The sequence below is a fragment of the Pelmatolapia mariae genome, linkage group LG12 (genome assembly GCF_036321145.2).
Source record: "Pelmatolapia mariae isolate MD_Pm_ZW linkage group LG12, Pm_UMD_F_2, whole genome shotgun sequence".
Taxonomy (NCBI): Eukaryota; Metazoa; Chordata; class Actinopteri; order Cichliformes; family Cichlidae; genus Pelmatolapia; species Pelmatolapia mariae.
In genome coordinates this window covers 5,665,837-5,678,496 of record NC_086237.1, presented here as the reverse complement: position 1 = coordinate 5,678,496, position 12,660 = coordinate 5,665,837, and the positions used below count along the sequence as shown (strand labels likewise).

The 12,660-nt window shown below is 41.1% G+C and overlaps 2 protein-coding genes across 4 annotated transcripts in view; both read left to right on the top strand.

Moving 5' to 3' along the window:
- Positions 1-2,287, top strand: part of niban2b (niban apoptosis regulator 2b) — a 33,993-nt gene extending 31,706 nt beyond the window's left edge. For both annotated transcript variants that reach the window (XM_063490470.1, XM_063490471.1), the window contains one exon: positions 187-2,287. In XM_063490470.1, coding sequence (XP_063346540.1) covers positions 187-818 — 632 coding nt within the window. In that variant the 3' untranslated portion in view covers positions 819-2,287. The remainder of the gene's footprint in view (positions 1-186) is intronic.
- Positions 2,288-5,607: 3,320 nt separating this feature from the next.
- The window catches only part of npdc1b (neural proliferation, differentiation and control, 1b), a 31,559-nt gene continuing 24,506 nt past the window's right edge, over positions 5,608-12,660 (top strand). For both annotated transcript variants that reach the window (XM_063489240.1, XM_063489239.1), the window contains exon 1: positions 5,608-5,945. In XM_063489240.1, coding sequence (XP_063345310.1) covers positions 5,876-5,945 — 70 coding nt within the window. In that variant the 5' untranslated portion in view covers positions 5,608-5,875. The remainder of the gene's footprint in view (positions 5,946-12,660) is intronic.

The following is a 12,660-nucleotide window of genomic DNA, read 5'->3' as shown; positions in this document are numbered from 1 at the left end:
GCTTTCACAATGATAAGATATTCAGATTAAAATATGATATAAAAGTGGCATCTTGGATCATTTAAACTGGGAGAACAACATCACTCATACTGGTCCCCGCTGTACTCTCTGTGCACATAACATAATTACAAGTCATTGAATTTATTGTGAGAATCCACATTTGAACCCTTTTCTCTCTGTCTGCAGCTGTAAAGGAGGCAGCAGTCCAAAGGAGACACAATCTGTACAGGGACAGTATTGTTCTGAGCAACAGTGACCCCAACCTGCATCTGCTTGGAGATAATCCCTCCATCGACTGGGCGGGACAGTACGGAGGCGACCAGGAGGAGGTGGATGGGGCAGAGAATGATGCCGAGTACGATGGGGAGGTGGAAAGTGTGACGTCCCGGAAGAAGAAAAGAGTGAAGCAGGTGGTGTCCTTGATCCAGATGGAAGGCACTACTGTCCTGCCTAGCGAGTCATGCCTGGAGGTGCCTGGTGTTGAAGACATACCAGAGGAAGATGGAGAGGGGCAGAAAGAGAATGGAGCTGGGGAGGAGAACTCTGAAAACAAACCTTTGTGTGACCAGAATGGATTTGCAAGTCTCAAAGCCTCCACAGAAAAGCCAGAAGACGACAACAAACCCGAGGAGCAGCAGAAAGAGGAATTCCAGGCGATCGAGTCTGCTGTAGAGGGAGAGGAAAGTCAGGCTGTGGCAGAAGAGCAGCCATCATCCAAGCAGGAGGAGTCAGAGGTTTTACTCCTGTCACCTGCTCCAGCAGCACAAAAGGAGTCTGAGATTAAGGAGACGAGCGTAGCTGCAGGAGGAGTCCAGTGACTAAAGTGAATCCTGCCCGGTTCTTTTTGCTTTTCCGGTTTGTACCAAGTTTAAGACACTAAATATCTTTTTTAACCACAACAACCCAAACGTTGTCTTCACATGGTAGAAACATGAGCACGGTGGACAAGCACCGTCTGTGTGCTGTGTAGAAATGTGACAAGCTGCAAGAACACCAGGATTGAGGTGCCTTTAAGAAGCTGGATGTTTTGTGTTGCTGACTTTTCTAACTGTGTGTGATTCAAACTGTAAGCATTAAAAAGTCACTGAGTAATGAACAGCTTAAAGAAAGTGTGACAAAAGAATGAATCCTAAATGCAGACGATCGTGTCCATGTCAGCACGACAGTTTGTTTTGGGTTGGTGGGAACGGCACCGTTTTACATGAGTAACAAGAAAGCTTTTATTAACGGTAATTTTACATCATTTTCTATCATTTCATCTTTTTCCACACTTTTTTATTTTTAGATTGAAGTTTCTGAAGCAAATGATTTATTGATAATAAATTATCGATGAAAAATATATTTGTCATCGTTTCTGTTGCCACATGTGCACACCAAGGCTAGTAGGGAACTAAACAAAACTTAAAACTATAATGAGAATTTTATTTCAGTTAGTAAAATGTAAACAGTGAGCGACGTACTGACTGCTCATGGACCAATAAGAAACACAAGATTATTCACTCTATTAAACGTCACCGTACATAAGCTGTTCCAGGTGATCCAGGATGTTTCTCAAGTCCTTTCCACCTAAGAACTACATCACGGGAGGATGGAAGTGTATCTGTGTACATACATAGAATAAGGTCACAGGTAATGGGTGTGAATGTGTAACCCATATTTCTAATGATCCACACTCTTAAAATCACACCTTACCTTGTAAAGATGATGACCTGGATCCTGAAGAACACGTTTGCTGTGTTGTAGTCTTCCCTGTAGAGACGAGCAGAATGTAAACTGTTCGTTTTACAACAGAGAAAACTTTCTGTTCAACTTGGAAATGAGCAAAATCTTTGAGGCTATAATTTTCTTTAACATTTGACATTTAGGTGTTATTACAGAGCAGTTCTGTATCTGTGTCGACTGATCGTCCTCCATCCTTTGCTCTGGTTTGTATCTCTGTCACCTTTACTCATTTATTGATCACACAAATGTTCCACTTCTTCTTTTTGTGTGTTACACTTATTATAAACACATCCTCACGTCACTGTTGGTAGAAAATTAAAGAATTTAAACTGTATTTGCCTTTGCAGTTTGCACTTATTTTCTGAACAATATTCCCTGGATTAAAATCAACTGTGGAGAATCTTGACATCTTTTACTGCATAAAGTGTTTTTAGGTTATGATCACATCTGCTTTAAACTATAGATTTTTATGAGGTTGACTTGAACAATCCTCTGTGCACTTTTCCACTGTGTGCTGTATTTCCTGGTGTCTGTGTTCATTTTTTAAACTCTGAGCACAAATAAACTGAGGACATTTTTCTCCACTGAGTATTTTTCCTTATATGCCATTCTTATACTTAGTTAGAGTGAAGTTGCATGAGTATTTATAAAGTTGTTTTTAATCTAGTATTAGCATATTTCCAGAAGAATCTGAACAGTTCCTCTGACACTGCTGTAAATCCAGAGTTGCTCATTGACCTTTGTAGTCAAACGTTACTTGTTTCCTTCTGTGAGCTGCAGAGCAAATCACTGACCTGGTGCTGGGCAGGTTCATGGACTCACATAGAGATTTAGAAACAATCCACTATATCAAACCTAAACGTTATTAAGACCATCTGAAGGAGGCGGACGTTGCGGTTCGAGAGCATTTTGATGGCTCTGTCTGCCTGCGTCACACAGTGCAGCAGTTTTGTAATTAAAGAGCAACAACCTTTACAGAAACAGTGACGCTGTTATTGCTGGATGCTGGTCCAGGCTGATTTGTGATAGGATGCTCGTTTCTTCACACCTCTGTTGCTTTGAGGTGCCAAGATTGTCATCTTTACAAATCAAAGTCATTTGGCCTGAGCTTTGAATATGTGAGTCGTATGTCTGTTTATTATGAGTACACACACACACACACACACGTATAAAAGAAAATCATGATTCTTTGCTGTGGACTGTGAAGACTCATGTAGGATATCCATCCACCTAAATACCAGAATCCAAAGTGTGAATAAGGCTGGACGACAGTATCAGCCAACATGTCGTCGTATTTGATCACGTTTATAAACAAGATTGGGAAAAGGATGCTGGGTGAGCACCACGAACTTCTATCAACAGAGAGAGCAGCACACTGTACTGCAGATTCATTAAAGCACCTCTACAGAAACCAGCTGTGCTTTCAAAGAGAAAAACAGGAAGACTTTTTCAGCTGTAATTCAAGTCTATTCTTTTTCTCTACATTTAACAGAAAATATATTCAGGCATCAGGTGAATTCATCCTCAGTCTAACCAAAGAGGGATTTCTGGTCGGCTATTTGCTCCAAAATTGATTTTCCATATTTGAACTATTGTGAATCACTTAATGTAAAATCATTTCCAGATATGTCTCTGATGAATGATTGAAGATGATGAGTCAGAAAGAACAGGCAAGGTCAAAGGTCGAAGCTGCTACCAGTTTTTCACTTTCATAAAAAAAAATGTAATTGACATTAAAAATGTATTTTTCAAAATAGATTTCACTAAAGGGGCAGAGGAAGCATCACGGTGCTATCAAGAGATTTAAAGCTGCTTAAAAGCACAGGAATAACTGAAAGTCATAAAGTCACAAAGATAATTAGTAATAAGTCATTTCTTTCTTTCTTTTTTATATATAAACCCTTCAAATTCCCTCTGTGAGCAACGGTACACAGAAAAACTGAGAATCACTTCATCAGCAGAATTCTGTGCAGCTGTGTGAAATTCATGAGAAATCACATCCATTAATGTGTTAGCAATTATTGAGACAAATGAGATTTATTTTGCCATTTCCACCAACATGTCTGGTGGAAATATCTCATAAACAGCAGAACGGCATGCAGGCTCAGTGGAAACAAAACCTGAGACTCCGAGTCAAACAGCCTGCTCATATCATATTTACTCTACTCTTTGGAAGAAGCGAGATTAAAGAGGAGAACGAGCACATCGAGGCCTGAAGATGCACTTATTTCTTCTCTGTAGATACAATCCAACAGGAAAGGAGGGAGTAGGAAACAATAAAATCCAAATTCATACTGTAACACACGAAAAATGAGCAGAGAGAGAGGGTCCACAGTGTTCAGGTGGTGCTGGCTCCTTTGTTGTTACTTGCTGCAGTTTCTAACTGTGGAGGCCTACGACTCAATCTTCAGATAATGTCTTCTGCTCATCATCTTCATCATCATCTTCCTTTCTGAGGAAAGAAAGCTCGAGGAACATAGGTCGTTCTCCTCCTCTTGGTCGTGACAGCTGCTCAAATGCAGGAGAAAGACCATGGGAGGAGTCCCTGAAAATGTGGGCAGCCAGGTCGGGAACATTGATGCGGATATCAGGGAGCAGGAAATAAGTCCAGTCATTTTTAGTTTTAAGAACCATGACTTTTAACAAAAGTCTTCTGAGTAATGCATTACTTTTTTCTGAGTAATGACCCCAACACTGATCACAACAAAGAGGGCAAACACCTCCAACATGCACCAACATGTGACCACACAGCATGAAGTTAATTTGCATGAATGTAATGATGGTGATCAGCATCATTACTTCATGCAAATGAGGTCTCCTTCTTGAGAATCGATAAGAGAATCGGGGTGTTAGACCACACATAACCTGATTATGAACTGAATCGATAAGTGATATCAATAATAATAATATTAATAATAATAATAAATTCTTATCTGTACCCATACCTAATCACAGTACTTTGTGTGCTGTACACTCATAATTCAAAACTCCCATTGCTGAAAAAAAGAGCATTTTATTCGACATATTAAAAACAAAAAACAAACCACAATAAAAGAAAAGTTAACATAATAATAATAATAATAATAATAATAATAATATATAAACCAAGTGGCACTAACTTCATGAACTCTTCGTGGACATGATCCTCTGCAGTGTCCTCGCAGCCACCCTGAGAGCAGCGAGAGTGGAGACTTGGTGCTGTGGGTGGAGTAAGATGACTCGAGCAGAGCGTGTGTTCAGCGCATCAGAAAATGATGGATGCTGAGGGCAGTCCACGTCCCTCCTTTTGTACCCAGTGATGCGTTTCCACCCTTCCACGTTTCAGGGATCAGTGTAGCAAAAATCAATGTACAAATAACCGTGTAGCACATGCATTTCCTTGTTGCTTTCATTCCCACGGGATCTCCGGATGTATAGATTAAGTCGACTGTGTTTCCTTCTTAAGCAATTCCTCTATTTCTTTGTATTTGACGGAGATGTTTTAAGAAATTTGTTGAGTGGACATAATGCCCCACATGTCCAATCGCACATTGCTCACCTGGTTACACCAGGTTAGCTACAGACCATACAAAGGAGTAGTAGGGCCACATTAAGAAAAAACAATATCATTTTGAGATAAAACTCGAAATTGGTTTTATTTAAAAGAAAAAAGATATAGTTATCATTTCAAGACAAACAGCTGGACCCTCTGAGTGACATCATGCTTCAGGCTTGGTTTTAGTAACAAGGAATTAAAGGATTTCTCTTTTTGCACACAAACATTGTGACGATGAGTATAAAAACATGTGATTCTGTATAAAGTCTAAGTTATATCGGACTTTAGACGTTTGATCTCAGCGGCACGTGAAGGCAGTGCAGCGTGCTTACGTCATAGCCTGGCGTTGTTCTGCTACAGCTGAGCCTCAGCAGCAGCAGCAGGGACTGCTGTCCGGTAGATGGTAGGAGCAGGGCCGGAGGAAAAATGCAGACATCCTGCGGAAAACGCACAGAACAGCGTCCCGACGACACTCGCTGATCCTCGTGTCTTTGCCGTTTTTCGTTATTCCTTTGTCTTCTTGCGTCCCTCTCCTCTCTAAACACCGGAGGATGGGGGAATGATCAGTGCCGCCACCATCTCCCCGTCCTCCGCCTTCGTCTGGTGTCTGTGCCCAGGATGAGGGCTCGGCTGATCGGACACACGGTGGTGTTCGTTGCCCTTTTGGCGCTGAGAAGCTGCCTGGCAGGTAAGGAGACACATTTGGAGGCTTTATGAAGCCGCGCCGGGCCTCCAGCACTGCGCACCATCACCCTGGAAACAGTTATTATTGTGGAGGTGCTCTCTACAGAAATCCGTCTATGAGGATGATATCTAATGGGCATCGGTTATATGTTAGCCCAGTGAATATATGAAGCCAATTACTGTGTTTGTTTCATTTAGTGTGTGGAGCATATTGCTGTGTATATTATGGGATTTCAGTCTAAAGTGATTTGATGTTGTCAGCGTGCAGGGACAGAGTGTTTATCCTAATGGGGATTGTCTGTTTTTGCCTGCATATACGGATTTATTTGAAGATGACTAAGATGACACAGAGTCAGTAACAGCTGCCATATGAAAAAGAAGTTAAAGGTGATGCTACAGCATAGCTTGTAATGGTTGCATCATGCTGGTCCTCACTGAGTCTTTAGTTTCGAGGGTTAAGATGTGCATGTATGTTTGTTGGGCTGTAGTGCATGCATGTCAGCGCAGTGGAGACAGTGGGGGTGGTACTACAGTAGTTCTGGGGTATTCTCACCCTGTGATGTGTCATGTTGTGTAAGGCTTGAAGGCCACAACAGCACAAATCCTATTAGGCAGTGAAGAGGAAGAATATGTTTTCCAGGTGTTGTTCCACATGCATTTGTTAGCAAATCTGTTATCTAAACAGAGTTTGTTTGCTGTGGCCTGAAGGTTCTCAGCAGCACATTCCTGATGTCACAGCTGAAGAGCTCCCTGTCACAGACGTCAGCGGCCACGTAGAGTCATGCTGATGATACAGGTCTGAAGTTCCAGTTCCTTTTATAGCTCATATCTATAGATCTGTGATACTTTTAAAAACAATATACATAATTTTAAAAAACAGCTGTTTCTGTTTCCAGTGGTGGATTAACCCACATTTGGTGCTTTAGTTATTGTGTGTGGCAGAATGGGGTACATACAGAACTGATCCATAAAATATCACAGTCTGTGTGTTCAGTGAAAGAACATGTCGCTCAGTTCACCGTGGTAGCCCCCTGTGTCTAATACTTCATGGACAACAATGGTTTTATGGGCATTAATGGCCATTTGTAAATTAGTGCTTGCTGGATGCACAAACAACCTGAACGCCTAAAATGTGCCAGAGATCAGCTGGTGTTCTTATCATGTAGTATCTTTATTAAAACAAAGGTCCAAACGAGTGTTTGTCAGATGAATGAACTGTTAAGAATCTCGGTTCGTTCAGTTTAGACACGTCAGGCCTGCAGCAATGACTCTTGATGAGCTAAATCTAGACTCCTGTTCGGGGTGTTCGACCACACATAACCTGATTATGGACTATGCTGTGTGATGGAGACCACAGCTGCTGTCTTATTTCTGTGACATGTGCTTGGGTAACATATGGGTACTCTGCCTAATGAGTGGACATTTAAAAAGAGATTTTTGAATAATTAAAGGTTTTCAAGTAAATGTTTAAGTCTCCGTAGCAGCTAATATTCCTAAGGAGGGATGTTTTTGCTATACTGGAAATAAAAATGATAGAAATTTATTAATTTGCTTTTCATTGCCTGATTTATTTTAGCTTTGTTTTTGTTTGTTTGTTTTTTAGGTATAACGTGTAAATCCACTAGACTGTGTTATGTTTAGCAAACTGTCCAATGAAAGTGTAACAGTCAGAAAACAAAATGCAAACTACCTTTGCACAACTTTATAGAAAGTATGGTGATCCAATCTCATTATACACATGTGGAGCTGTTAATGCTTAATTAGGTCAATGCCAGGTTGATGCAAGCTATTATAGTTAAAGACTGTTAAAGTAACGAGGAAATACACCAAGTATGCTGATCCCTCTAAAAAAAACCCAAAGAAACAAAAAAAAACCTAAAATATTTTGGTGTACTGTTTCTTTACTACCCAAAGAACATTTATTTGAGATTTGTAAGATTTTTATCAGAAAAATTCTTATTATATTTTTGTTATATTTGTAACATATCACATTTTATTATATGTGTTTATTTCTATGTGTGTGTGATTATTAAATGACCGCATACTCACATACATATTTATGTAAATGAGGGAAGGTAGTCAGGACTAATCTGATTACACTACCAGAAGGCAAGATTGTAGACAGGAGTACAGCTACAAGGAATACAAAGAATTCCACAGGGAAATGGGAACCAACAGGCCGCTAGGAAAGCCACAACCACCAAACACCTGCACAGGGTCACACAAGTCCTTAGGAACTGGTTCAGTGGGAAGAACCAGGATCGGACAGAGGCTCAGGCAAGCCCTGAGGAGTCAGCTGAATGCTAAAAACAAGGCTGTCAACACCGACCCCCTGCCTGTCATCAGATACCCTACCCTTCATAACCAAGCATGAAGAGGCACCTTCATGGAAGGGCTGGTCCCTGCACAGCATGTCCCACGGGCAGATAGAAGAAGTTGCTGATACTGAGAAATCCTACCAGTGGCTGGACTGAAAAACAGCACAGAGGCACTAATCATGGCAGCACAAGCTCTGAGCACAAGATCCATAGAGGCTGGGGTCTATCACACCAGGCAAGACCCCAGGTGCAGGCTGTGTAAAGATGAGACAATCCAGCAGGGTGCATGGCATACATGGAGAGCCATAACATTACTGACTGGCACAGGAACATTTGTGCCGAGTATAGTCCTGGGATCAAAATGGGATGCAAAGTGGTTGAAAATGACAGAGCTGAGATCCTTTCAGATACAGACGGACAAACTGGTGATGGCTGACCAACTGGTAATAGTAGTGGTGGACAAGCAGAGGCAGTTGTTGTATGTTGTATGTTAAATGACGGATGTAGCCATACTGAATGACTGCAACATCAGGAAGGAGGAACCCAAGAAGGGGCGAGGTGGGAATAAAATAAAGAAGTAGCGGTTTATGCTTCTCAGTTGTAGTTGCTGATTCCCAGAAGATAAAGCCTCCTTGAGACTCCTGGGGAAAATATGAAAGTTTCTCACTGAGAAAGGTGCAGGGAGTGCTCTCATCACTCTTTTTTCTGTGTGCCTGCTGACTCCTTCCTTGTACCAGGATGAGGAGAGACCTCGCCCTCAGGGTAGCATTGGGATCTGGATCCAGTATTAATACAACTGAAGGTCTCTTTTTTATCCAGAAGAACCTGGCATCCATCCATCCATCCATCCATCCATCCATCCATCCATCCATCCATCTATCCCGGCAGCTAGAAGTAATTTGCATAACACTTTTCTGATCCTCTCTTACCCTGTGAGGTCACAGCCATTAGCCAGTGACTGACTAAGCCCCATGCCACCCTAAAATCATGGTTGTAAGTGTTAAGCTGACCATCTGTCTGTCCATCTGGCCTAGATACAGCAGGCATGCCCTGACTGGCTTTGGGTGCCCACCAAGTTTATTATGGTAGGTAACAGTTGGTGCTGTTCTCTGATCCCTGTTGGTCTGCAGGTGCACATTAAGTGTCTAAACGATCTTTGGGGACTCGAAATTCAGGAATAGAAACCAATATTATTGGCAAACAGATCTGAAGTTCCTTTGTCTTTTAAGGAGACACACTTAATTATATTCATCTACGGTGTGTGAAGGTGTGTGGATTCATCACTGACGTTTGAACCTTAGACAAATAGTCAACACAGTCAGAACTTGGTATGTGGGACATCCACCCTTCCATTAAGGCCCTTTCTAAAACAGTAAATGTATCAACAGAAGTTCCAGATGTGTCTCTCAGGTCCTATGTAATGTCTTTGCCAGATTTTTTTCCTACTTCTTAAGAATGTGACTTTCAGATATAGTTCATCAGCTGCAGATAGCCGTTTAGGCCTGCCACTTTTTTCCATCTATTTATCCAATGTCCTCAGAATACTTAAGGCAACTCCATGCCAAGATCTGGCAAATGTTAAGCTAGTGGATATGGAATACCTGACTTTAAAGTGCAATTCTTTTTTTTTATCCAGAGAACAGCAATGTAACATTTGGAGTGTTGTGTACATTCCCACCTCTGCAAAGGATGCACCACATGATCAGTAAGCACAAAAACACATATTTGGACAGTGTTCTCATCATTCTGGGAGAATGTAATCACTGGAATGATTGAAAAAGCATGCCAAAACTGCATCAGTTTTCAGGAACAATGCACTGGATCACTGTTACAGTAACATCAGGAAGGCATGCACTGCTGAACCCAAGCCTTTGGTAAATCTGACCATGTGACATGTCTGCTAAGATCTGCCTACACCAAACAGCTAAAGGCTAGCCTAGTCACAGTGAGATCTATTAATACCAGGACAGAAAGTGCACTGGTGCCACTGGTACTCATGTACTGGCCTGCAATACCTGGATACCAATAGAACCTACGCTTTTCCTGGATTACAGTTCTGTCTTCAACACAATCAGACCAGGAAAGTTGGACTTTCTAACCTCCAGAGCAGAGGTGTTCAGGATGGTAGGCAGGGTCTCCTCTGAGCTCACCGTCAGTCACCACAGGGCTGCTGTCTCAGCCCTAAACTCTTCACCCTGTGCATCCATGACTGTGTTGCCACCTAGCTTGACACTGGCAGGATCAAGTATGCTGATGACACGAGCATCCTGGGCCTCATAAAGCGTGCGGAGGAGTCCACTTACAGGCACGTCATCAAAAACATCACGGCCCAAACAGGAGAATGACCTCTTCAACATAGACAAAACATCTGAAATAAGCGTAAGATTTCAGGAAAAACGCAACTAAATAAACAACTAACTAAAATAAAGAATAAACTGAACGCTGATCGTAGAAAATAATAACTGAAGTAAAACAAGTGCTTATGTGAAGAGGTGGTACAGGAGTGGACTGACACACGGCTGTGGGGGTCCCTGTGGTACCAACTCTATCATCAGAGACAGTTATCATCCGGTCACAGCCTCCTCAGACCAAAAACATGAACATCCAGCCTGAGCCGCAGCAGAGACACAGCACGCTCCCACAACAGCTTCTTTCCTGCCACAGTATTCCTGATGGGAGAAACAAAATAAGGACAGACTTAAATGCACACACAATCTAATTTAGTTGGTGCAATACACATTTCAACATGCAATACATCTCTAAATGACAAAAGTTTTCTCATACCACAGCGCTATCTGAAACTACTTGACATGTTTTTTTTTCTATCTATATTTATCTGACCCTGACTCTCGGCTCTGCACAATATTTTCCATGTACCCACATCTAGTGTATGTGTACAAATGACAAATAAAACACTTTATGTGTATCTTTAAAGGCTTTTGGGAATCATCTTGTTAATACAAAAATTAGTTTTACACATGTTAAACTGTGTGTGTAGACACAACACCCCTTCATAGGTGGCTTTTTGATGCTTGAATAATTTATATGTTACCATTAACTCTGTTAACTGACTTAACACACACAAAAATTGTTTGTTCAGGTACAAAGATTGAAAATGGTTGAAAAAGCAGCCAGTGTCCATAAAACGACATTCCAAAGCCTGGAGAGCTATTGCTTGGGCAGATGTTCCAAAGACAGGAAGTGCAGTGGTACAGACCAGAACATCTGGTTTAACAAGCTGTACCACCACATCTGTTGTATCTGTTTGCTTGTTCATTACACACCACTGTACAGTTGTGTACAATGTTGCTGTTTTTTCCCCCAAAAATGACCTCTGACAAGAAAGCCTAATTTCTGCTATTGGACACCAAAGAAATGTCAACTTTCACAAATTATGCAAAAATGCAAAACACTTAGCTGTGTCTCAAATCAAAGACATTTCTTCTGTTTTTTTTTTAACTACAAAACAAAAAACTGGACAGTCTGGGCAATGAGCTATTTTATACATTTAGTTCTTACAGTTTAAGTCCAAAGAGTCGTGCTGACAGACTTCCTTCTTTGTCACAGCAGCTTTTTCTTTATCTTGTAGAAAAACATGTGACTTCTTTCACTTAAGATCAAAGTGGGCTGTATGTGGCCCACAGTGTAAAATGACTCTGGCACCGCTGGCTTAAAGCTCCTTTAAAAGTTATAAGGCTAACTGTTAATTGGAAGGAATACATAAAGAGATGAAAGGGCTTCATTAAGACTTTGCTCAGTACTTTATATTTTTATAAATATTTAGAAAATCTATTGAGTTTAGCACCAAACTGAACAGAATATCTTGTTTGATATATTTGTCCCTTAAAGACTTTTTCAAAAATATTAATAAAATGCTACAAACAGTAGCTTAGCCTAGCACATAGAATATCTCAGAATACTTAAGCCCGGCTTGTTCAGCTTCTGTGTGGGTTTGTGATGCATAAAGAAAAAAAGTTAACAGCTTGTTTCCTGATCTGAAAGAAACTTGTTCATTTGCAAACAGACGTGTAGTTTCTATAGAAGTCTGTCAGGAAAAGACATGTTTTTGGGCTCATTTGCTAATTTCATTTTCTATTGAACACGATGAGATGTGCGTTTTGTAAGGTCCGCATTAGCATTCAGAAGTGTATAAAACAGGGTATGCTTTAGGACGGTCCTGCTTAATCACCTATTTGACAAGTTGGTACCATTGAGGGTCCAGTGTCACTTTGTTGGTTTCACTTACGGATCTCTGCTTGTCTGAGGAGACTTTCTTTCTTTTTTTGTTTTTACACTCAGTGTAATGTAGCACGGCTCAGTTACCGTCAGCGCACAAGTCTGTCAGAATAGCTGTTCTCTGTTTCGACTAAGTGAATATTTGTTAGAAATTCAAGCTGCTGG